General features: G+C 46.5%; 1 protein-coding gene across 1 annotated transcript in view; it reads right to left on the minus strand.

Annotated features, from left to right (window-relative positions):
- LOC134359906 (neurogenic locus notch homolog protein 1-like) overlaps window positions 1-22,688 on the minus strand; it is a 99,782-nt gene extending 77,094 nt beyond the window's left edge. The window contains exons 1-2 of the mRNA XM_063073737.1: window positions 22,313-22,688; window positions 13,600-13,681 (exon numbers count right to left, since the gene is read on the minus strand). Coding sequence (XP_062929807.1) covers window positions 13,600-13,681; window positions 22,313-22,361 — 131 coding nt within the window. The 5' untranslated portion in view covers window positions 22,362-22,688. The remainder of the gene's footprint in view (window positions 1-13,599; window positions 13,682-22,312) is intronic.
- Window positions 22,689-25,995: the final 3,307 nt, after the last annotated feature.

Here is a 25,995-nt window from a genome sequence, read left to right on the forward strand (position 1 = left end):
TTGCATATGTACATCTCTAGCAAGGTCAGTAATTATTGCCCAATCACAATTGCCCTCTGAGATGACCACAATCTTATTGTGGTTTGGAAGCTTGCGTGCTTCAATGACTCGGAGAGATATGTTGGCTAGAAGCTGGGATTCATGCTTTCGCTTTTGGTAGGGTCATCCATGCCAGACAGGTCAAAGGGTAGAGGCTGGACTAAGAGTGGTCCACCAGTCCTCTAAGTTTGGGGGTTCAGCTCGGGGCTAACAACCCTGACTGGTCAAACAAAACTGTTATGGAAACACCAATGAAGAATCCTTCTACATCTGAGTGTGATGGTATTCCTGAGTCTCCACCTAAGACTTGCATGACTGACAGTAGTGAAAACCAAGAGGAAGCCACTGACACGATGAAGGAAGCCCTGAAAACCAGCAAAGGTGGAGGATTCACACCTTCATTGCTGCCCTAAACGCCAGTGGTGTAATGGGCCGTAAGTAATCATAAATGCCCTTATGAAGGTACTTTCGCAATGTATAGTGTCCTGGGATTAATCAAAATAATGACACAATTGAAAGTCAAGATGGTGTGTGCCGAGCAAGGATATCTGAAGGTGGTGGTGTTCTCGTGCACCTCCTTGCTTTGTCCTTTTTAGCTGTCGAGGGACTTTGAGAGATACTCTCAGCTATCAGTGATGAACTGCTGCTGTGCATGATATACACGTTACACAGTGTAGTCATAATGTGCTGGAGTTGAAGGAAGAGAACAGGTAGAGTGGTGGAAGAGGGGAGATCAATCAAAGCAGGTTGTTTGGTACTGAACGGTGTCAAGTTGTTCTCAAATCACTGGAGAGTGTTCAGTCGAATTCCTCACTGTGTCTCTCTCACCCATGGTGGAAAGACTTTGGGATACCTGGAAGTGAGGCATTTGCTTCATAATTTCTAGGCCCTGATCTTCTCTGGATAGTGTGGGTTTCAACAACAGTAATGACACTGAATGTTTTGACTTCCTTCAGCTGGAGAAGGCCTGATGCTTACAGTATGTGTTGTGAACTTCAATATTACTTATCAGCACACGGTTAATATCTTTCGGCTTCAAGACCTGGAGGAAATTGTGTGTTTTCCTTGACCTGTTTGTCAACAAGTCTTTATCTGTATCTAACCCATCCCAGATCTGACCCAAGGAGCAGTTGGTGGGAGAAGACAGGGAGAGAGCTTTACTCTGCATCCAGCCTGTGCTGTACAGGACAGTGTGCAGGGAAGTTGACTCTGCATGTAACCTGTGTCGTACCTATCCTGGGAGCGATTGACTGGATATTGCAAAGGTGGTTGTACTCGGGATCTAATTTGTGTTGTACATATTCTGCGAGTGTTTGACAGAACAATGTAAGGGCTTTTGATCTGTATCAAATTAAATGTTCTACTTGCCCTGGAAGATAGGTCTTTGTGGAGAGCGCTTTACCCTGAACCTAACCTATTTGGCTCACACTCTGACACTGTTTCAAAGAGCTGTCTAAATCACAGAGATAAGCGAAGAAGACCGAGAGCTCTCCTCCCTCCCATTCATAACATCCTCGGAGTCAAAGAGCACATCTCTCTTCCAGGGTCTGTGTGACTTTCGAGCAAGACAAGAAGGAACTGACGGCACAGACACGTCGGCAAGAAACACAATTGTGAAAGCAACCCTTGTATAAAAAAAGGGAAGAGAGGATGGAGGTTGTCTAGTTCCCTTTTCAAAGCTGGGGCACAGGAGTCCAGCGTCAGCAGAGGAAGGTAAGTTATATCAGAAATAATGATTGTATAATTAAGTGTTCAAAGCAACTGGGCAGCACAGGCAGCACCAGTCTCGCACTGTTACTTCTGAGGTATGGATCCCACACACACTGACCTCCTCCGGGAGACGGGCCCCCCCACACACTGACCATCACTGGGGGATAGGTCCCACACACACTGACCCTCACTGGGGGATGGGTCCCAAACACACTGACCCTCACTGGGGACGGGTCCCACACACACTGACCCTCACTGGGGGACAGGTCCCACACACACACACGGACCCTCACTGGGGGACGGGTCCCACACACACTGACCCTCACTGGGGGACGGGTCCCACACACACTGACCCTCACTGGGGTCGGGTCCCAAACACACTGACCCTCACTGGGGACGGGTCCCACACACACTGACCCTCACTGGGGAACGGGTCCACTCATTGGGGTTTGTGTTCCCGGGACACTCTCACTCACCCGGAAGGAGCAGCGATATTTCTGTAAGCCTGAGAGGTTATTGCAGACACAAATAGAGCAATAACAAAAAATAGTGGTGTCTGTATGTTAATCAGCCAGTTTCCTCTGTGGCTGCTCAATATTTAGTGTTCCTGTTTCAGGTCCCAGACAGACTTACATAACTGAACATGTATTCAGCACTGTTCATCCCCCATCCAACTGCTCTGTTGTGAGGTCAGCCAGAGAAACAAGATTCTGGAAAGGAAAATGTCTCCGCAATCAGACTCCCCATGAATTCGGAATGTTCCAGAAGTCCTCTTTGTAAGTAATTTCCCTCCAATTAAGCAGATAACGTCTGCTAACTCACCCAGTGCAGTACTGAGGGAGCGCCGCACTGTCAGAGGGACAGTACTGAGGGAGTGTCACACTGTCAGAGGGACGATACTGAGGGAGTGTCACACTGTCAGAGGGACGATACTGAGGGAGTGTCACACTGTCAGAGGGACAGTACTGAGGGAGTGTCACACTGTCAGAGGGACAATACTGAGGGAGTGTTACACTCTCAGAGGGAGTGCCACATTATCAGAAGAAGCCTCTGGTGGTTTTAAAATACCATGACTGAAGATCAGAAAAGAGTGAAGTAGTTTTCCCCTACATCCTGGCAAATGTTTCGAACTACAAGCACCATCAGCAAATCTAGATTGTCCGGTCACAGTACTGTTCATGGGATTTTGCCTTGCTGAATTAGCCACCTCATTTCCTACCTAATGCAAATATGCTCTTTTGTCTCCAGTGGGGATTGATGGAATGACCTGCGACAGCAACAACAAAATGTTTATCAGCAACGGTGACATCTCCATCACTCATCTCGAAGCCAGAGCACTGCAACCCCCACCCACACACCCCATCCACCCTCTCTGATCAGTCTCCACTTCTGAAACCAACTCAGGCATCTCGCTTGTCACTTTTACCTTTATTTCACCCTAAAACAGTTGAAAAACAGTTCCACAATGACTTTGAAGCTAAGTGGCAGTTTATCTAATGTCTGGGTATGAGGTGACGTTACTGGGTAAAAGACTTCTATGTTTGGACAGGATTACACTTCATGCTTAGTTATGATACACTATATGTCACTGGGTTTAATTTGCTATATATATCGACAAATATATAGGAGATACTAAATATATCAGGTACATGATTCCCCTCTGAATTTTACTACTTTGGAACTGAATTTCACCCAATTTCAGTGCACAAACCAACTTATGCGTTTGCCACTAATAATGAAATTAGCCAAAATTCAAGTAAAGTATCAGAGTCAGTTGAAGGTCACTGCCAACAGTTTGCTGCCTAACCACCTGAGAAACCACTAAATGGATCCTTCACTCTGCATGAACCCTTCAATGCCTTTTCTGCATGGCAACTACACAATTCACCCTTTAAAAATACTCCACACGCGGTAGGCATACAGTATTCCTCCTTCAGGTTGTGTGCTTAGGGAAGCTGGGGTTCTGGGAGTGGTGGGGGGGGGGGTGCAGAGTGGATGGCAGGAGACCCACCAGCAGAAGAAGAGCCTGGCAGGAGGTGGCTCAAGTTGCTGTGATCTGTGCCAAGCTGAGCTGCAGCTGCACGCCACTGAACATCCTAGCTATGTGCGAGCAGGCGCACAAGCGCACACGCACACACACACACACACACACACACACACAAGCGCACGCGCACACACACACGTGCACACATACACGCGCGCGCACACACACAAGCGCACACGCACACACACACACACACGCGCGCACACACAAGCGCACGCACGCACACACACACACACAAAGCGCACACGCACACACACACACACACACACACACACACACATATACACACACACACACACACAAAGATGAAGCCTTAATATTTCAGATAATAAAAAAGTCATAATTTAAGGAACAGAAGAGAAGCCACCCACATGAGAAAGGGATAGTGATCTTCTGAATTCGCCAACCTTCTCATCGAGGACACCGGTGCTGAAACCAGCTCATGAGCAGAGACTCGGTAGGCCCACCCCCACCCCCACCCCCCGAGTTTCATTGTGATTACCGAAGATGACAAGGATCAAGGAGATATCCATCCCCAAGCTTTGGCAGGAAAATTGCCACATCACAAGAGCAGGAAAAGAGAGCAGCAGCATTTGGCCACTCGGCCCCTCATTCCTTCCCCACTGTTCAGTCCGATCACGACTCAATCTCTCATCTCTTCTCATTCCCTATTCCTTTACATATGTACCTATCCAACCCACCCCCCCGACACTTCCAAAGATTTGACCTCCACAGCCCCCCAGCGTAGAGAATTCCAGAGAATTAACTCCCTCTGATTAAATAACTTTCTTTGCGTCTCGGTCTGTGACCTTAGCCCTAGAGGTCCTGTACATTTCTGTGGTGGGAGGTAGTGACAATCCTCTCACACATCACCCACTTGCTCAGGAGACGAGTGTCATTGAGGAACTAACTAATTCTTGTTGCTTCTACTTTTTGCACCATGAGGTCAGTTCTGCACCACACAGGAGTGGCCTGAAGCCCTTTGAGACCTAGAGAGCAAGTTGATAGCCTCCTTGTGCTAAGAGCTGACAACAGCAGTGCTGCCCTGAGTGGACACACAGGTGGAGCCCAGGAACTGCTTCTGGCTCAGCAGAATCAGAATCATGGAACATAAGTGAAGGTGAACTGATGGCCATTCTGCACAAACAGAAAGATGCTGTGTTTCAGTAAACTGCTGTCCTGGATGAGCAGAGAGATCCACAGCAGTGGAGGTATGGCAAGTGGGAACTCATCTTTCTCCTGCGGGAACAGCAACCTGCACTCCCTGACTACTCACACACCCCTCTTCACCACCGGCACACGTGGAGTGCACAGGAAGATACTGGGACAGGAGTGACTCACAGAACGTCTGCCGGCTCCGCTCTGAAACAACAACAGTGTGGTCTGAGTGCCAGCAGATTGTTGGACCATTGTCTACCAAGCCGCCTTGTGCGCAGATTCAGGCCACTCACAAGAGCGTCAAGTCAACTCCCTTAGGTGGCAAGTTCACCTTTGCCCCACAGGCACCCATCCCAGAATAATAATCCTTCAATTCGCCCTAGACACCCGTCTCAGGCCTGCTCAACAGAATCAGAAGCAATTTTACCATCTTTAACATAAGTCATGAAATTTATTGTTTTGCAGCAGCAGTACAGGCAAGACATAAAAATGCTGGTATATTATAAATTTCAATAAGTGGTGCAAAAAGAGAGCAGTAATAGTGAAGTAGTGGTCATGGGTTCATTGTTGGTTCAGAAATCTGATGATGGAGGGGGGAAAGCTGTTCTTAAGACAATAGTAAGATGTTTTTATGGGCTGTCAAGGGCATCTATGCCAAGTCAATGCGAATAGGAGAAGCAGCACAGTAGGGGGTACTGTGACATAATATTACGTCATCAAAACTCACCGATATGGTCGAAAGGAGAAAAAAAAAGCATAGGGTGTGAAGGCTAGGAAAAAAAAAAGATTTTTAAAAATATTTGACATTTTTGCATTGTCCAATTGCATCCTTATTTAGTGGCAAAACATATCCTTTATTATACAGAGATAAATGACATTGGTGTGGCAGCTGCTGGCATTGGTGCAGAGTCTGCCTTGCCTCACTTAGAAAGGTTGCCCAGGTTATATATTTCTGGTCAATCTCTAGCAAGTATGTGAAAATGACTACCAGCAAATCCATTTGCTAAGCTCATATGATGCTGTGGATCTTGGGCTGTGACAATATTGTCAAATCCGTTCGATTGGGTGTGACTATACTGTATGAGATCGAGCACGTTATTGTTTATAAAGTATCTTGGAGCATCCTGAGGTTGTGAAAAGTACAATGCAAATGCAGGTCTTTCCATTTTTGCAACTCTATCTTGGCAGCAAACTACTCAGCCACATTTGACACGTTTCTCCTTACCGAGGGAAGTGTGGAGTTGGTAAGTTTTGAGTAATGTTTCTTGTATAACTGACCTGGCAGTCCCAAGGTCGGTACAATTGTTCAGGAATGCGCACTCAACACTTTAGGACCAATATGTAAAAGATCCCTTGCACTGTCAAATTTGCATCAAGCAAGATTATTTCAAGTAACCCACATTTTGACATGACACTGTCAGACTGGTCATCCTCAGCAGTACAACTCAGCTCTCTCACCATCACCTCCTCCCTTGAGAACATTTTGTTCACTTCCTCAGCTTCCAAAGAAACAGTTTTACACCTTAATTTTAAAACATCAAAGGACAAAGAGGACTCCCAATTGTTTTGCTCCCAGATTATAATGCATTTCACCGCAGACTAATTCCAAAGAATGAAGAAAAACTATTTGGATTTGCAGAACACAATTTAGCTTCTGCATTCACACAACTGGGCATGCAGTTGACAGGACCAGAGTCCCTAAAGAAGAAGGTGATGGACTAAACAAGCTGGAATTCTTTTCACTGGAAAAGACCTGGCTGACAGAGTGGGTATGGAGAAAGCATATCTACTTGTGGGAGAGTTATGACTAAACCCATGCTCTTTGGAGAAGTCCCCCCCTCCCCCGAGACAGTTAACCACATTGAACAGTTAAGGTGGTGGCATAGATGCACTAAAGGTAGATCTAGTTCAGGGATTCCCAAACTTATTTTAATGCCATGGACCCTTACCACTAACTGAGAGGTCTGTGGACCTCAAGTTGGGAACCCCTGATCTAGATAGACTCACGACAGAGAAAGGAATAGGTTGCAATGAGGAGGTGGGTGTTTTGCATGGGTTTAATGAATCCAACGAAGACATAAAAATTCTCACAGCCAAAAGGAGGTCCTGTTCAAATCCCTGTAGCTCAGCCTTTGAGATGGACAAGGGAAGCAAAACAAAGTTCACACTCACTGCTCATACATTCCCAGTCCAGTAACTTCTGGTTAATGTTCTGTACAGATTGGGGTGAAAGGAATAATTGATTCCTGTCTCAGGATTAAATATTGTAAGGGCTCCTCACCTATATTTCACACATCAAAGGCAGCCTGCCGAATCACTTTCACTTTCAAATGAAAAGTAAACAAGACCTTGGCCGCTGGCTTCACTCCTCGCCCAGTGAAGCACGAGAAAGGGCTAACATCTAATCTCTAGTCTGTGCTGAACACCACTGTGTGAGTAGACAGACCCTAGAATTGGCCTCAGTCTCACCATTATACAACGTTTGTAAGAAGGGCCACATATTTACCCCATTTAGTATCCTGTAGCTCCACCAAGGTCATACAAGGTTCACAGGTAGCAGCACTCTCGGACCTGAGACTGAAAGCTGTGGGTTCATGGTGCTCTTTAGAGAGCTGACAGCTTTTAAATGGGTTGACTCTCCCTCTCCTCTCACTATAGACCCTTGAGCCATTGGACTCCCCTTTCACTCTACTTAAGGCCAAACAATTTTTCTCCTTAGCCTTCTCCTTCTCTGAGGGACAGAACAGTCTTTCGGTCCTGGCAACATTCTGGTAACCACCCTCCATATAAACCTCCTCTGCATCACCTACAGGGGTTTGACATCCTTCCTAATGCAGAATGTCTCGAATCAGATCTCTGTCTGGTACAGCCCACAGCATCTGTAGAGGTTCATGTGATTAGCTGGTGTAAAGCAGAACCTGTGATGTGGTCAGTTGCACTCAGCTAAACTAAAGCAGTAAAAGAAAGGAACAGAATCCACAAAAAACTCACTAGTTCCTCTATATTTGTTGTGTGCCCTCAGTCTCTTCCCCACTCTATCCATCTTTCCCTTTGTCAAACAATTTTACTTTCCTGCAATCTGTCCATCTCTCGTCCTGTCTCTTCTTCCTAATTACTCTCCCTTATTATGTTTCTATTTCTCCACTCTCTCCCAATCCATCTCTCTTCCTCATACACACTATCCGTCTATCTCAGTTTATCTGTCCATCTCTCTTCCTCCTTTTCTCATTATATCTGTGTGTCTCTCAGTCCATCTCTCTTTCTCTCTATCTCTCTTTCAAAAAATTCCTTTTGCTGCCTTTCACTTGCTCTTTCCTTAATATCACTCCTTTAAATTAAAACCTAGTCCAAGAATTCCCTCTCTAGAAACTATGCTGCGGAGCACAACAGGATATACCTGTAACTTTTGCCTTTGCAAATGTCCTGCATTCAAGATTCTCAAATATCTCCATGGCTCAGCTCTTCTCACATCTGCAACCAGCTCCGGCCTTTTAACCTTGGTGTTTCTTTAGAATCCCAAAGGTTAATGACTCAGCCATCTGGTGTGACCTTAATTCTGGAATTCCTTTCCTATACATTTTCAGCTCTCCAACTCTTTTGGCTCCTTATGCAAAAATCTCCTTGAACCCCTCGTTTAGTTACCCATCCTCCAATCAGCTGATCACCCAACTTGTGGTCCTCTGTAGAACTTTGTGATTTTACCATGTTAAACCTGCTATAAAAATTCAAGTTCTTCTTGTTGTTACTGGGGCATAGGTCCAGGAGAAGGAGACCAGACAGTTCTTCAGGCCTGTTGCTGCATTCCATCAGGGGCATTAAAGAGCACAGAATTAAATTGCACAGTGAGGAGAGGTGTGATCACAACTGGCTTTGAAATATGTATTCAATGACAGAATGGGCTTGAGAAGCTGAGGACACTCATCTTTTCCACCATCTCCCACTTTCTAGTCTGTGGTAACAGCAAATTTAAATCACTCTTGTTTGGTGGTCTGAAAATGATTGAGCCAGTTAACAGCTCCCTGGAGATCTGTGAAGTGCAAGATCTATGACACCATTAAGGCTAGTGGAGGAAAGTTTTGGTGGTGGGGGGGAGGTCGAAGGTAGATATTTTACACAGAGAGTGGTGTAGAAGCTGATACAATAGAGACCTGTAAAAAACTTGGCACATGGATGTAACAAGAAAGGAGGGTTATGAATTGTGTAGGAGAGAAGGGTTAGATTGATCATGGAGGTTTACATAGATCAGCACAAATCGTGGGTCAAAGGGACAGTACTGTGCTGTACTGTTCTGTGTTCTATGCATATTTGGTATCTTGCACATGGACCTCCATTAGGAAAGACCAAAAGCCCTGGTTTCTCCACAGTCTCAAGTTACATCAGAGGAAGCACTGGCCTCAAAAGAATACTGATCATCATGAATAAGCCATCAGGTTTTGAGTAAACCTCCAAAAGGACCTCAACTTTGTTGTAGGGTTTGGAAGCTTGCGTGCCTCAATGACCCAGAAAGCTCCATTGGCTGGAGTCAGGGCTTTACGCTTTGGCTCTTGGTAGGGTCACCCATGCCAAACAGGTCAAAGGGTAGAGGTCAGACTAAGAATCATCCACTGGTCCTCCAGGTTTTGGGGTTCAGCTCAGGGCTAACAACCCTGACTGGTAAATCAAAATTATTATGGAAACAGCACTGAAGGGTCCTTCTACATCTGAGTGTGATGGTATTCCTGAGTCTCCACCCAGAACTTGCATGACTGACAGTACTGAAAACCAAGAGGAAGCTACTGACTTGCTGAAGGAAGACCTGAACACTGCCAGAGATGGTGGACCTTCACTGCTGCCCTAAACGCCAGCAGTAGGAAAGTTTTGGGTGAAGTCAGTCATTGGCTGTGAAGTGCCACAGGGCAGTCAAGTTGATGAAAGGTGTTGCAAGAATGTCAATTAGTTGTGGGCTGTTTGTCCCCCACTCTTTATCCTGTGGACTTGTGGGCTGATATTGTACCAGTTGCTGTGCATGGGTGGGCAATTTCTCTACTGTGCTTGAATGTGACTGTGTGTGTGAGAGAGAGAGAGAATGTGAGTGAGATAAGAAAGAGAGAGTAATCCTGAATGTGTATCAGTTCAGAGTGGGGGGTGACAGAAAGAATGCGAATGTATATCTGGGAATGACAGAGATGACAAGAAAGAAAGTATGTTAGTGAGTGAGAGTTTATATAAAAATGGAGAAGGAGAGAGAGAAGGGGGAGGGGTAACAGGGAAACAACACACGGACAGCCCCCACCTTAATCTGGAAAACACATTACTGCTGGAGCTAATTTCCATCTTTCTTTCAACCAGGCTATGTGTGATTCAATTTCCAAATGTCTTTTCCCAGTAGTGGGGGTAGACAGAGAAAGAGGAGGAGAGAGAAAGAAATAGAGAGAGAGAGAAATACAACAGAAAAGAGTGAGTATAGAAAAGAGAAAATAAAACAGACACATAGTCTAATACATAATGATTTAACAGGAGTGAGTAGAAAAAAATAAAGACAGAAAAAGAATGAGAGAAACAGCTAAAATGAGACAGTGGACGAGGGAAACAGATGAAAGAGAGATAGAGAAAAAGAGAAAACGACAGATAAAATGTTCAATGTTAGTATGACTATTTTTACTAACACTCTATCTTTCTCCATAGCTATTTCATCACAATTTCTAATTAGGAACAGAGTCTGCATGGGGTTGGGCCGAAGCCTAAATTATGCACAATGAGTACATTATGGGTCCCAGTTAGACAGATTGAAGCAAGGGGCCATTTGCCAAGGTGCTTCACTGCATAATCCTGCTTGCTGTTAAACAAAATCTCGGGATGTCTAGAACTGCAATCTTATGAAACATTTTGCTTTTCTCCTCCTATGTTAAGGAAGCTTTTCTTTCTATCGTAAATAGTATCCCCGCCCTCCTACTTTTTTTCTGGGGGAGGGGGAGGTAGAGAGAGAAAATGGAGGGATCTAATTAGAATGTGTGTCCATCTGCGCTTGTATTGTAACCCAGGGAAGAACAGTTAAAGCAAGTGAGACGTGCTCTGTAGGCCTCAGACGCGGTGATTAGTCACACAGTATTAATCTGAGGCCTAACAATAGGCCTCAAAGTCCGACCGAACTCCAGCTGTCAGCTAGTGAAAGAAAGGAAAGAAAACAGATTTAGAGATTGAAGCGTCGGGGCAATTTCTGCAGAGTGGCGTGGCTTGGCTTTCAGTCATTGAAAGAAGCGCTTGGGCCCTTTGTCTGGTAATTGCTTATGGGCCCTGAGTTTGGTGTACGAGGGAGGGAGGGGAGGAGGGTGTGCGTGGAGGCTGGACATGGAACTTGGAGCAGCACAATGCGCAATCCACACAGTCAACAGATGGCACAACCTGTCCTTGTGGGGGGGAGGGGGGGACAGAATTAAAATGTTTGTAGATCCACAAGTGTTGTTTTCTTGTATTGTCTTATGGATTCGACTTTGAGGCCACTGCTATTATTCTTGTCATTGTCCCCTCTCTTCCCCTCTCCTGAGCTCTTTCCTTCTGTTTCAAGGGAACATCCACAGCTTTCATTTCACCCGCAATGTTATAGCACTTTATAACAGGTCATAAAGCCTAAATGGTCTTTGCTGGTGGTTTATGTCATATGCCAGTCCTATTAACCTTAACCTAACAACATATTCCTTTCTCCTTTTATCGCAGTTCTCCCTGCTTTCTAGGTAAAGACATTTATTTTGATTTTTTTATAGGATACATTTATGACTGTCTTCTATTTATGACCACTATTCTTGCACTCACACCACAAGATGAAACATCCCTTCTGTGCCCTTTCTATCAAAAATATTTCAAATTTGAAAGAAATCCATCAGATCACACCTCCTCCCCCGTCCCCTCTTAACTTGGAGATTCCTAATGCAGGCAATGCAGTCCTTTGGGATTTTCCTTAACACGTGGGATGGCACCTCTTTTACCAGGCTAACAACTCAGAGAACAATCAAGGTCAAGTGCTACAATCACAGGTATATGTATGCACAGGTGCAATGAAAAACACAGCAACATCACAGGCAAATAGCATTAGAGACACAAGAAAAGCGTAATTTATGCAAGGAGCTCAAAATCTCAGCAAGGACAGTTTTGGATAGGTAAAAACAAAATCGAAGCTTTTGGATTGTCATAAGAACATCTAGCCCAGAATGCAACTTTAGTCCCATTTCAAGGAGACTAACTTGAACTGCCTTCTGGAGTGCCCTCTCATTTGATCAGATTTGGGGCCAACAATTTGAGGAGGTTGTCTATTACCTTGAGGAGGTAGTCCATTACCGTCTTCTCAGGACTCTCAGAGCAGGCTTCACTAGCAGTGCCCATAACCCAAACGTTAATCTAACCTATGATAATATTACTGGTGCCAATTCTACACAATCGGGGTGATATCTTGAAAATGAGATGTTAATCTGAAACCCCATCAGCTCTTGCAAATGATTGCAAATGATCCCGCGGTTCAATCCGAAGAGCAGTTGTCACCTGTGGTCTAATATTTATCCCTCAATCAGCATCAGTAAACATAACTATGAAAACTGGCCAGTATGATTCCTTTAAACAAAACAGAAACAATACTTCAAACTTATTCCCAAAGACCTAAAGGATTTTGGGAATCCTGAAGGCAGAAAAGTTGCTATAGAAACTTCTTATTTTCTATTTTTTAGAAAGATCCTCCTTTGCACTTATTCCATCTCATGGATCACACACTTAGAAATTCATCTGAAGAATCCTAATTATTTTCTGGAAAAGCAATTGGTTGAAAGGGGAAGCAAGTTGCTTTCACCCACCAAACACCAGAACCCTACCCAACGTGGATCCCCACCCACCGAGCAATGCACTTAAACAACACCAAAGCTAAGCCAACACTGCACCCACCATTGCAATATGATACCTACTTAAAGTTGCAACCTGCCTCTCAACAATACAACTATCCAACACCATGTGCCATCCACTCAGAACAGTGTACCACATGCTCAGCATTACAACCTACCAACCTGAATTGGCCCAACTCTACCCGCAGGACAGGTTATGCAAATTGAGCGTTGGTCCTCTGGAATTTAGAAGAATGGGAAATAATCTCATTGGAATACCAAATTCTTTCAGGGCTTGGTATAGTCGATCCAGGGATGATCTTTCCCATGGTTGGAGTGCTTAGAATCTGGGGTTAATCTCAAAATAAGGAGTCAGCTATTCAAGGCTAAGAAGGAAGTTCTTTACCCCAGCAACACACACAAAATGCTGGAGAAACTCAGCAGGCCAGGCAGCGTCTATGGAAAAGAGTAAACAGTCAACGTTTCGGGCCGAGACCCTTTGGCAGGACTGGTTACCCCAATTTGTCACTAATTGGCAACAGCAAAGAAAACAGCCCGGTGTCAGTCTGTATATGGAAGCAAGATAAGTGGAGGTGACTTCTCCTCACGTTCCTCCTGAGGAAGTGGAATGGAGATGGAGGAGGGATAAAAGGATGGAGAGCAGAGGCAAGTAGGTGAGGGTCAGACAGGGCTGTAAAGGAAAGGAAAGCTCATGCGTGAGAAAGCAGGAACGATGAGAAGTCAGACCCTATCAGGTAAGAATAAATCAACACTGAATCATGAAGGTAAAAAAGTGACGATACTCACAGGCAAACCTCAGTACCATTAGGATTCCGGCTACACCTGCCACCATTAGCGCAGTATTCTGACTGGATGAAGCAATTCAAACCTGAGGGGGAGAGAAAGACAGCAAATTAGCAGATTATAAACACAAAATACTCTGCAGATGCTGGGGTCAAAGCAACACTCACAACACGCTGGAGGAACTCAGCAGGTCGGGCAGCATCCGTGGAAAAGATCGGTCGACGTTTCGGGCCGGAACCCTTCGTCAGGACTGTAGAGGGAAGGGGCAGAAGCCCTATAAAGAAGGTGGGGGGAGGGTGGGAAGGAGAAGGCTGGTAGGTTCCAGGTGAAAAACCAGTAAGGGGAAAGATAGAGGGGTGGGGAGAGGAGAGGCAGGGAGGTGATAGGCAGGAAAGGTGAAGAAAGAATAGGGGAAAACACAATGGGTAGTAGAAGGAGGCGGAACCATGAGGGAGGTGATAGGCAGCTGAGGGAGGGGGCAAAGTGACATAGGGGTAGGGGAAGGGAGGGATTCCTTCCTCTACTGGTTTTTCACCTGGAACCTACCAGCCTTCTCCTTCCCACCCTCCCCCCACCTTCTTTATAGGGCCTCTGCCCCTTCCCTCTACAGTCCTGATGAAGGGTTCCGGCCCGAAACGTCGACCGATCTTTTCCACGGATGCTGCCCGACCTGCTGAGTTCCTTCAGCGTGTTGTGAGTGTAGCAGTTTAAGATAGCTTCCCAGCCTAACCAACATTTCTGCCTGATAGCCTGTCCATCTGATTAGTAGCCACCTACTTAATAAGCAAACGACACCATTGTTCAAAAATCCGTCTGAAGCATTGAAACAAAACTAAAGCCTCTCCTAATCATTACAATCATCATTATAATGATTTATTCAACACAATAAATCAATAACACAAGGAATTCTGCAGATGCTGGAAATTCAAAGCAACACACACAAATGTGGGAGGAACTCAGCAGGTCAGGCAGTATTCAGGGAAATGAACAAACGGTTGACATTTCAGACCGAGACTGAAAAACAAGCAGGAAGACACCAGAGTAAAAATGTGGGGGGAGGGGGAAGGAGGATGGCTAGAAGGTGATAGGTGGGTGGGAAAGATAAAAGGCTGGAAAGGAAGGAATCTCAAGGGAGAGGGAAGGGCACTGGGGGAGGGGGGCAATAGACAGGTGAGAAGAGGTAAGAGGCCAGAGTGTGCAATACAAGAAGATGAGGGGAGGGGGAGGGAATTTTTTTTTAACTGGGAGGAGAAATCGATATTCATGTCCTCAGGTTGGAGGCTACCCAGACGGAATGTAAGGTGTTGCTCCTCCACCCTGAGGGTGGCCTCATCAAGGCACAAGAGGAAGCCACGGACTGACTCCCAGAAGCTCCTCTTTTCACAGTTGGGATGGAGGTGCTTGACAAAGCTGTTCCCCCTACTTACGATGGGTCTCACCAGTGTAGAGGAGGCTACACTGGCAGCACCACACATTATAGATGACCTCAGAAGATTCAAAGGTAAACTGCTGCCTCACCCGGACGAACTGTCTGGAGCCCTGAATATGAACCATGAGGAAAGAGATGAATGGACAGGTTGCTTGCAGGGAGAAGTGCCAGGAGGGAGATAAAGTGGGGAGAGAGGAATGGACAAGGGAATCACGGAGGGAGCAATCAATCCCTATGGAAAGCGGGGAGTGGAGGGCAGGTAAAGACGTGTTTAGTGGTAGGATCCCTTTGGAGATGGCAGAAGTTGTGGAGAATAATATGGAGGCTCATGGGAAGCTTGGTAAGGACAATGGGAACTCTATCACTGATATCCTGGAAAGGAGAGCTTCATTCTGGAAGCACATGCTGCAGAGACAAAGGAACTGAGAAAAGGCAATAGCATTTTTACGGGAGACAGGATGGGAAAGGCAGGTAAAGCTGGGTGTTCATGGCTACCCTCGAATCGGGAGAAAATGCAAGAGGTCAAAGGAGAAATTCAGACTGAGGAGTGTGGTGGTGGAAGGGAAGTTGCTGGTTCTTTTATTGATAAAGTACCAGAGAGCTTTAAGGGCTTCTTGTTGGGAGAATATAAGTGTATAAGGCCTGGACATCCATGGTGAAAATAAGGCAAATGGGACTAGGGAATTTAAAGTTATTGAGGTGATCGAGGACCTGAGAAGTATTGCGGATGTAGGTAGGAAGGGATTAAAGGGGGATTGAAAGGAGTTGACGTATGAGGACACGTGAGGCAGGATCAGATAGAGACAATGGGCCTACCCAGACAGTAAATCATTATTGTGATGGTACATCAAAATGATTTATTTTATTGGTCTAAGATCTGGGAAAATATAAAATTTCAATTTAATTGAAGAATGTGTCACATGTAAATCAATATCTCAAGAATACACTGACCCTCACTGGGGGATGGGTCCCACACACACTGACCCTCACTGGGGTATGGGCCCCACACACACTGACCCTCATTGGGAGACAGGTCCCACACACACTGACCCTCGCTGGGGGACGGGTCCCACACACACACTGACCCTCACTGGGAGACGAGTCCCACACACACTGACCCTCGCTGGGGGACGGGTCCCACACACACACTGACCCTCACTGGGGGACTGGTCCCACAGACACTGACCCTCACTGGGGGGGGGATGGGTCCCACACACACTGACCCTCCCTGGGGGACAGGTCCCACACACACTGACCCTCGCTGGGGGACGGGTCCCACACACACCGACCCTCACTGGGGATCAGGTCCCAAACACACTGACCCTCACTGGGGGAAGGGATCCCACACACACACTGACCCTCCCTGGGGGACAGGTCGCACACACACTGACCCTCGCTGGGGGACGGGTCCCACACACACCGACCCTCACTGGGGGACGGGTCCCACACACACACTGACCCTCACTGGGGGTCGGGTCCCACATACACTGAACCTCACTGGGGACGGGTCCCACACACACTGACCCTCACTGGGAGACGGGTCCCACATACACTGACCGTCAGTGGGAGATGGGTCCCACACACACACTGACCCTCACTGGGGGACGGGACCCACACACACTGACCCTCACTGGAGGATGGAACCCACACACACTGTGAAGGTTTGGTGCCTGTGGTCTCCTAGTGTGATCTAGGGTAAAAAAGGGGAAGGTGTGTTGTGGTGGGGGTGGGAAAACTTGGTGAAATCATTATTATTGGACACGCGAATTCCGGAAACCTTGAGTATCAGCCACAAAATGCTGAAGGAACTCAGTAGGTCAGGCGTCATATGTGTAGGGAAATCAAAAGTTTCAGCGGGACTATTTCAGCTATTATTGGAAACTTTAGTGTGCGAGTCCAGGTAAACTGTCCATTCCGCGGTGAGAGAGCTGTCCCTGGCGCTTGCCGAATATGCTGGAGACTCTCAGCAGACTGTGCGTTCTCCTGTCGCAGGCGCCTGTGCTGGGCGGGATGTGTGTGAAGCACTCAGTACAGCCCTTGAAGAGCTGGGAGTTCAGTAAGAGTCTGCGGCCCGTGCGTGGGAACAGGCAACAGCTGTGGAGCAGGGCTGTGTTGGGAACAAAGGCGCGGAGAGAGAGGGAGGGAGGGAGCAATCAGGGTCACTCATTGGCACTCACTCTCCGCCGCTGTTCAGCGGCCTCCTGTTCTCCGAGGTCTTGGCACAGTTCCTCCCCTGGCTGGTTTATACTCAGTATTACCAATCAGAGCCCGGAACTGAGCCCACGCCGGCGTGTGTCAACGGCACAGGCGCTGGTCACTTGAGATAGAGACAGGGCAAGTCCCGGACGAGGCGGCAACAGAGCTGTCAGTCCACAACACTCGCCCACACTGTCGCATCTTGTGGAATCTCTCCAGCTTTACCTCCCGGCAACGCTCCCATTACTGAGGGAACTCCCCCCCCACCCCACCCCAGGATAAACGAGAAGGCTGGGAGGTGACCTACGAGTTATTAAGGGACCTGACAGGGTAAAAGATGTCACCATTTTGGAAGCACGGACTGCAGTCAGACGAACGCATTTTGGGCGAATAACGGGTGGAAGACAACAGCGCGGTGGCGGGTTCAATCCCGACCTCGGGTATTGCCTAAAGTTTGCACAGTTTCCTCGTGACCATTTGTCTCTCTTTCCCACTTCCCAAAATTGTGCGAGTTGGTAATGGACCATTGTAAACTGCCCCCGGGGCATAGAAAACAGGATGGATTTGACAGGGGTGCCGAGAAAATAAAATGGATTAAAATAGGATTAGTGTAAAATGAGCGTTTGATGGTTTGCGTGGAGCAGGTGGGCCGAATGGCCTGTATCTGCGCTGAATCGATGACTGGTACAGATTATACTGACAACTGAAATTCTTCATAACTTGGAACTTCAAACCTGGGTAAAAAGTTGTTTCAATCCAGTTAATTTAATGCCATCCCCAAATGCCCAGGGTGATGGTGTTGAGTCACCTTCCTGACCCTCCGGTGCGAAGTTCGCAGTGAGTAACTGAGTGGGCGGTCAACACCTTTCGGCCCACCTAGCCCACGCAAACCATCCCGAATTCATTAATCACAGTCGTGAAACAACGCACAAAATGGCCACTGGCAAAGTGCGCCGAACTCTCAAAGCACCCGAGATCAGGATCGAAACCTCCACTCTGCTCCCGTCTTCCTTTCTTCCACACTCTCGCCATCACAAGCAGGTTACCCCTCAGCCTTCTTGTTTATCTTGGCGGGGGCAGGGGGATCTCCGACGTAATGCGAGAGATTCCTCCTCAGTTCCAACTGAATTCATTGGAAGCTGGAGGGCGACACTGGGGACTGGAGTCAAATATAGGCCTACATGTAGACCTGTAAATTAGTCAGCTCCATCAGCTTCCATAGTATCCACTACTACATCTTCAAAGAGCAGTGCCTCAAAAAGGCAGCGTCCATCATTAAAGGCCACCACCACCTCAGAGATGCCCTCTTCCCATTGTTACCATCGGGTAGGAGATACAGAAGCCCGAAGGCACACTCTCAGCAATTCAGGAACAGCTTCTTCCTCTCTGCCATCTGATTTCTGAACGGACATTGAACCCATGAACACTATCTCACTACTTTTTTATTTGTTTTTGCATTACTTATCTAATTTAACTTTTTAATATACATATATAACCTTACACTAATTCAGTTTTTTTTTCTATATTTATCATGTATTGCATTGTACTGCTGCTGCAAAGTTAACACATTTCAAAACATATGCTGGTTAGATTAAACTTGATTCTGATATGATGACAGGTATTCTTTCTGTATAGGATCTCAGAAACCAGTTGAGTTTACAGGACAATGACTTTCATCGGTCCCTTTTACCAAGATTGATTCAATTTCTTCAACTTCCCTCAGTGTGTTCCAAGTCTGAAGTTAACAGACCAAAAGGCTCAGGACGAGGAATGGGCCTGGAATGTCCATGTCCCCAGAACAGGTGATCAGTGAAGCATCTTCCCATCAATCTTTTCTCTTTCCTCTTATCCCGTTCCCAGTACAAGCCGACTCATGTTTCTCAGTCCAAATCATCACGAAGCTACTCACAGTGGCCAGCCCTCTCATATCAATCAGTTGCAAGGCACTTTGCTAAACAAGTCTTTGATTTTCCCGGAGGCCCAGTCTATTTTATAATAATCACCAATGATACAATTACAGAGAAATGATGGAGTGATAAGTCTTTTGATAAATACCAGCAACTTGCACTTGTCAGCAAGTATCTCTTTCGAAAGCTCACGGACTAGTGGAAACCTTGTTGCACTACACTACGTTTGATTTCCTCAGTCCCTTTCCTCAACTCCACATAACTGCCATCTTCCAATCCAGACCCCAGTCACTCACAACCCACCTCCTCAACTCTCTCTTCCTTCTCCCACTTTCCCATACCTCTCCTCCGCAGCTCACCTTTCGCCGGTTCCCTGCCATTCCTCTACTGTGGAGCCTTACTTTTGCCAAGCCTGTGACTCACTCTGTCCCGCTACTGTGACGCAAAAGGTGGATGTGAAGACTTACAATAGTTAGAGGCAGGCAGGTAGAAATACAGATAGGGAGAGAGATAGATTTACACTACACATACACGTGCAGATAGACAGACATAGGCGTTACTGAGAGAGAGAGAGAGAGAGAGAGAGAAAAGCGGGAAAGATACAGGGAAGGGAACAACCAAATACAAAAACACAGAGGCAGGCAGAGGCAGACGGGATACACATGGGCAAAGACAATGAGACTCGCAAAGAGAGTGATAGTGATAAACATCCCAGCCACTGTCACCGTAAACCGATCAGACAGTGCCTCCTTAACTTCCTCTCTGACCCAAGGGCACTGAAGTCAAGTCGTACCCCTTGATGGAAACTGAGCCCTTAACGCAACCAATGCCGGCGCTGAAGAGATCTGCGAGAGACGGTTCGACTTTTAAGGGAAGCCATTAAACAAGAGATTTAACAGGGGAGATGACAATTTGAAAGCAGCTCGCAGCCTAGTCAACTGAGAGGAAAGAGTGGGCGAAGAGAGTTCTCTGTTTAACTCCGGTTGAAAAATCGCAGAACAGTGATCTGACGAACGCGCTCCGGTCAAACGCAAGGGAAATTTCCCACCAGATCGTTTCGATGTCACTTTAAACGTCTGGTGTGATGCCAGGAATTGCCAACGTGGGCTGGCAGTGTCGGGTAAGTCACCCACCCCCTGTTCGTGAGCGCTAAACGGCGCCTAACAGCGACACAGGTTTGGCTCAACTCCCCCACGTGACCGCTGGAAGTTACAAAAAAACACACACACTCTCTAGCGTGCAAAGCAAAACGAACATCAGTCGGTGGTGGGAGAGGATGTCGTGACACACTCAGACGGTGTGGGAGCTGTAATAATAAAACAGCCAGTCGCACAGGAAGGGGATTGGTCAGAGAAACACTGGTGGCCAGCGGCACTGTAAGAAGATACCAGAGTAAAGTGTGCGGGTCAAATCACTCAAACCTGGTTTCAGTAACAGCGGAGGACGCAGAGAAGAAACTAGGCTAACGTAAATTCTTTGGGGGAGGGGGAATGCTATGCCAATCTCGCACCACCTCCCTGCGCATCCCTTTATACAACCGGCGTTTACAAAGAACTTTTAATAAATTAAAGTATTAAACACAGCCCGATTGTGACATTATCGGGATATTGAGACGAATAACCAAATGCTTAGACATCAAACGAAACACTACACATGCTGAAAATATGAAATCAAAACAGAACAATGCTGGGAAAACTCGACAGATCAATCGATAAACATCTTTATAATTTTTCACTTTTTAAACTTTAAATCCAGCTGTGAAGAATCCTGGGCCTGAAACTTTGACTGTTTCTCTTCCACGGATGCTGCCTGAGCTACTCGGCCTTTTCTGTTGTTATTTGGTACGGGGAAAAGAGCCGGGAGGTCTGGGGAATTCCCGAGTTTAGGGCCACGGCATGCGCGTAAAAGGCGTGAAGCTCGGGGTCGTTGAAGGTTTTCAAGACCAAAATGAGCAAGGCGCAGGTATAGCAGAGGGTATAACACCGTAGGAGGTTCCAGAGTTAAGGAAACAAGAGTGAAAGTTTAAGGACAGAGATTACTGATGCGCACCTTGTGAAGGTGTGCGGTTTGTCTGCTGGGGGAGGGGCTGGGATTACGATTAATCTGAATATCGGGGTGGGGGTGCAAGGGAAATTAGGTTACGATTAAAGCGAACATGAAGGCTGGGGAGTGGGCACCGGGGATGGGTTCAGACTAGGAGTACTAGTTGAGGTTCCCTTGAAGTAGCAACATCAGTGGGGCGGGTTTGGGTGAGGTGCGGGTGTCCGCTCCACCCATGGTCTCTGGGTCGGAGCTATGCAGATGGGTTTCCTCGGTCTGTGAGGTCCAGGAATTAGATCCGGAGATGGGACTTTGTCTGGAAATCGGGGTGGAGGCGGAATTTCTCCCGGGATCCAGGCTGGAAGTGGTTTCTTTCACTAATGCGACTTTGTTTAGAGTTTGCGGTTGGCTTTCTCCCCCAGCACCCCCCACTCCCCCTCCAAAAAAAAGAGGAAGGCTTGTCTCTTTGAATAGGTGGAGTCGGGGTTGTTGCTGAAAGAGATTAAAGCACTAAACTTCCATAATTATCCATGTCCCCTCCCCAAATCAGAACGTGAGTCTATAACACAATTTACAGAAACAATTTCAACTGGGGAAGGCCTAAAATGTTTGATTTTCATCTGCCCCGCCACTCTCTCTCTCTCTCTCTCTCACACTCACACTAGCTTCTACATCTCCCCACGCCACTTCCTCATCCCCGTGAACCTAGCTCCATCCTGCACTCCGACAGGCTCGGTCTGGGACCAGGAGCATCCTTCCCCCCCCCCACCCCGCGTCTCTCTCTCTCTCACACACACACACACACACACACACACACACACACACACACAATGAGGTGCGGATGTTATATCAAGTGAAAGACAAAAGAAAACTAAATCGTAGGAACTGTGTTCCTTGGGGAGTGGACGAGGGTCAGGCTGAGATTCCCGGTTCCGCGGCGAAAGCTATTCGCATTACAATGTGTCCGGGCAAAGGCTGCTCCTGGGACGCAACAAACGGAAGAAGCTCAAAACTTGCCCGAACTCAACTCCCCTTTAATCGAAACCGGTACCTGCTTAAACAAAATTAAAACAACTCTGCCTCCCTGCCTCCCAATACCTTGACCTCCGGTTTTGTGGGAAATAGGTTTGATTCGCACACCCACCTTGCACCAGGGTGGGCAATGATATTAGACATAGGGTCAGCACCAACATTCCTCCAGTCGAGATTCGAGAGAGATTCCTTTTCCTTCAGTTCTTTGCGTTATCCTATCGGTTATATCTTCAAACAGACCATAAATCCACAGAGGTCCCCGGCTGGGGGGGAGGGAGTTGAAGGGGGAAAAAGTTGCAAGCAAATTAAATATCCTTTTTGTTTAAATAGAAGTAATCCGTGCAAGAGTAGAATTGATTGACGAGGTGAACTGGGTTGAAGTCACAGGGTCCCGTCACTGGATTATAGATCCGCTCACAGACCTCACGCTCTGAACTTCTCTTTCTCAATAACCTGTAGCTAGGAATCTGGTTTTGGCTCTCGGTCCTCAGCTCGTCTCCCCAAAGCGTTAGAGGCTGAACTGAGGTAGGGAAAAAAAAGCTTCTCTGTCCCTCCCCCTGGTGGGCGGAGATTTGCTCTGTATTTGCATAAAGCTGTGAAGAGCTCTTCGTCTTTCGTCCCTCTCTCCCTCCGATCCTCCTGGGGAATGGGCAGTCGGGGGGTGCTGAGAAGACCAAGCCGAACCAACCCAGTCTCAACTGGGCATGACCTCTTCCGAGTCCACACCACACACACACACACACACACACACACAGCTAACCTTCCCTGTATGACTGTAGAACTTTTCTTTCGGTATCCAACTTTCCCTGAAGTAAGGTTCAACTCTAAACTGGATCAAACAAGAGGCAGTTTTCAGACTTAGCCAAAACTTTTCAACGTTTGTTAAACTCTACTTTCTTGAACTAGTATACTTCATTTCTGGCGCAATATTACTCCGAACTTGTAGATAAGTTTTCATAGAATAAATTTAGACCTTTGACCTTGTTGTTTCTAATCCCTTTTTCCTAGATCAGAAATACTAGCTGTTGAACAATGAAAATATTGCAAACATTCAGACTTCCTGTTGACAATCCTGTGCCTAAGGTCACATCTTTAGTCTTGATTTTTATACTTCTTGAGTTCTACCTGCTTATTTATAATGGAAACTTGTAATGTAAGCACGTCACACAGTAATCACCCAGCGGAGAAGCAGCGCCTCTACAGACGCAAGACTGCAATTACACAGGGATGCTGTACCTTGATCTTGCATTTGGAAGAAACCTTGGCATTTTGACTCACCTCGGAGTCGCAAATTTGAAAGCAAAATGGGATTGCAAAAGCACTTGACTGTATCATTATGTCTGATTTTATTTTCACCAGAGTAACTGGCTACTTTGGGGTGTCACTATATTTTTACTGCGTTTAAAGTGGAAATTATTGAGAAATTGAGATTTAGACAAGGATTTTCATTGCGTCAGATATCCCAAATTGCATTACAGCCAAATAAGTATTTAAGTATTGTAACAGAGGAACCGAGGTAGTCAATTCAGGCCATGCTCTCTTCTCGCTGCTGCCATCAGGAAGGAGGTACAGCAGCGTCAAGCCCCATCCCACCACGTTCATGAACAGTTATTTCTTCCTCCCCTCCCATCTCCCGCCCACCTTCTTGCTCTAACTTCTCACCTTTTCCTGTCCTGAGGAAGTGCCTCGGCCTGGAACGCTGACTGTTTACTCTTTTCCACAGATGCTGCCTGGCCTGCTGAGTTCCTCCAGCACGTTGTGTGTGTTGCTTGGAGTTCCAGCATCTGCAGATTTTCTCAACTTTGCATTGCCCCTCAATCGTCTGGTTCCTGAACCAGCGTGGATAACTTCACTACCCCAACACTGAACTGATTCCACAACCTATGGACTCACTTTCAGGGACTCTACAACTCGCGTTCTCAATATTACTTATTTATTATTGTTTTTTTTTTCCTTTTTGCATCTGTGTAGTTTGTTGTTTTGCACACTGGCTGTTTGTCCATCTTCGTGTGTAGTTTGTCACTGATCATGCCGTGTTTCATTGTATCTACGGTGATACCCACAAGAAAATTAATCTCAGGGCTGTATACGGTGACATATATGTACTTTGATAATAAATTTTCTTTAAACTTTAACATAGAGCAGTAATGTGACAATATTCAGATAGTCTGCCTTTAATGACATTTATCCTGATACAACTCCTAAAACATCAGGAAGAAATATCCCATTCTTCTCAAATTGTGGCATTGTTTTCTAAAGGGGAGATGGGCTATTAACGAGTTTACAGAGGAGACCTGACAGTGTAGTACCCTCATAAGAGCACTGGGGGCTGTCAGCCTGCATTATGTCCTCAAGTGAGACTCAGGCTCGTAACCTTTTGACCCGGAGGTGAAAGTGCGAGCTGCTGAACCTTAGTTGACGTCGTAAGACAACTTCTTCACGAGGGAGTAGAAATTCCTTACAGAGGCATCAAAGTAAGGCCAGTGTGTGACATTACAATCAGTAATGTGTCGCATTTGCACCCAGATCTACATATATCGCTCTTTAAACCCACTAGAACTAAATTTAGACCTGACTCCCTATTCACAATTTGTAAGCAAGCTCCCCGTCCCACCTCCAATGCAACCCCTTAACAGTCTTGCACTGACCCCACATCGCCTCGCCCTCACTCGATGGTCGATAGCTCGCAGCTTCTGTCGATTACTTTATTGAAAGTAACCCACCTGGACCAAGTTGAAAAATAAGAAATCCACTTCATGATACAGAACACGAAGCTTACGGAAGTTCAGCTACTTCTTTATTTTTGAGCTGTTTTTATCATTACTGGACCGGGCTACAATGTCAGGGTAGTGTGGTGCGTTATTGAAACCCTCTCCCTCTCTTGGAGCATAAAACACTACAGCGCAGAAACAGGCCCATCCAGTCCAAGCCGACAATATATTCTGCTTAGTCCCGTCCACCTGCACCTAGACCATATCCTCCCAACCCCCCCTCATTCACATACCTTTCCAAACTTCTACAACTCAACCCGCGTCTACCACTTCCGCCGGCAGCTCCTTCCACACTCGCACCACCCTCTGAGTGACGTTCTCCCTCAGATTCCCCTTCAATATTTCACCTTTGACTCCTAGCTCCAGTCTCACCCAACCTGAACAGAGAAAAAAAGACATCACACGCTCTCTCCCTATCAATGTCCCTCATAACTTGGTATACAGCGGATTCCGGTTAATTGGGACATCGGTTAATAGGGGAAGGCATTTATTTGGGCCAACTCTTTAAAAAAAAACAAAAACACCAAATCGAGAAAATATCCAGGATTCCCTCCGTTTATTTGGGGCACTGTGCCGCTTCATTGGGACAGGAGTCTGTTGCCGAACAGTTTCTACCCTGCGTCAGTCGCGTGTGCTTGCCTGGCCGTTAGACAGACCACCATGCCCCAATCTTCAAATAGCGGCAGTTGCGTGTGTTTGCATTCAACAAGCAGTAATTTTTGTTACTGATAGTTGGGCGAGAAATAAGCAGTAAGGCAATTTAATTTTTTTTTTGCTCACAGTAGTTTCAAACATTCAGGCTTAAAGATGCCAGAAAGTACCAGGTTCGAAAATGAAACAATTTCACCACTTCAACAAGTTAAGAATTACAAAGAATTTGAAGGTATCAGCAATCATATTGAATGTTACAATGAAAATGAAGATTTGGAGGACAGCATTATATCCTTTCAAGAGGGCGAACCCTTGCAAGGTGACAGCCTCTGACAGTGTACCTGTAGGCCTCTGAAAACCTGTGCCAACCAAC

The sequence above is a fragment of the Mobula hypostoma genome, chromosome 21 (genome assembly GCF_963921235.1).
Source record: "Mobula hypostoma chromosome 21, sMobHyp1.1, whole genome shotgun sequence".
Taxonomy (NCBI): Eukaryota; Metazoa; Chordata; class Chondrichthyes; order Myliobatiformes; family Myliobatidae; genus Mobula; species Mobula hypostoma.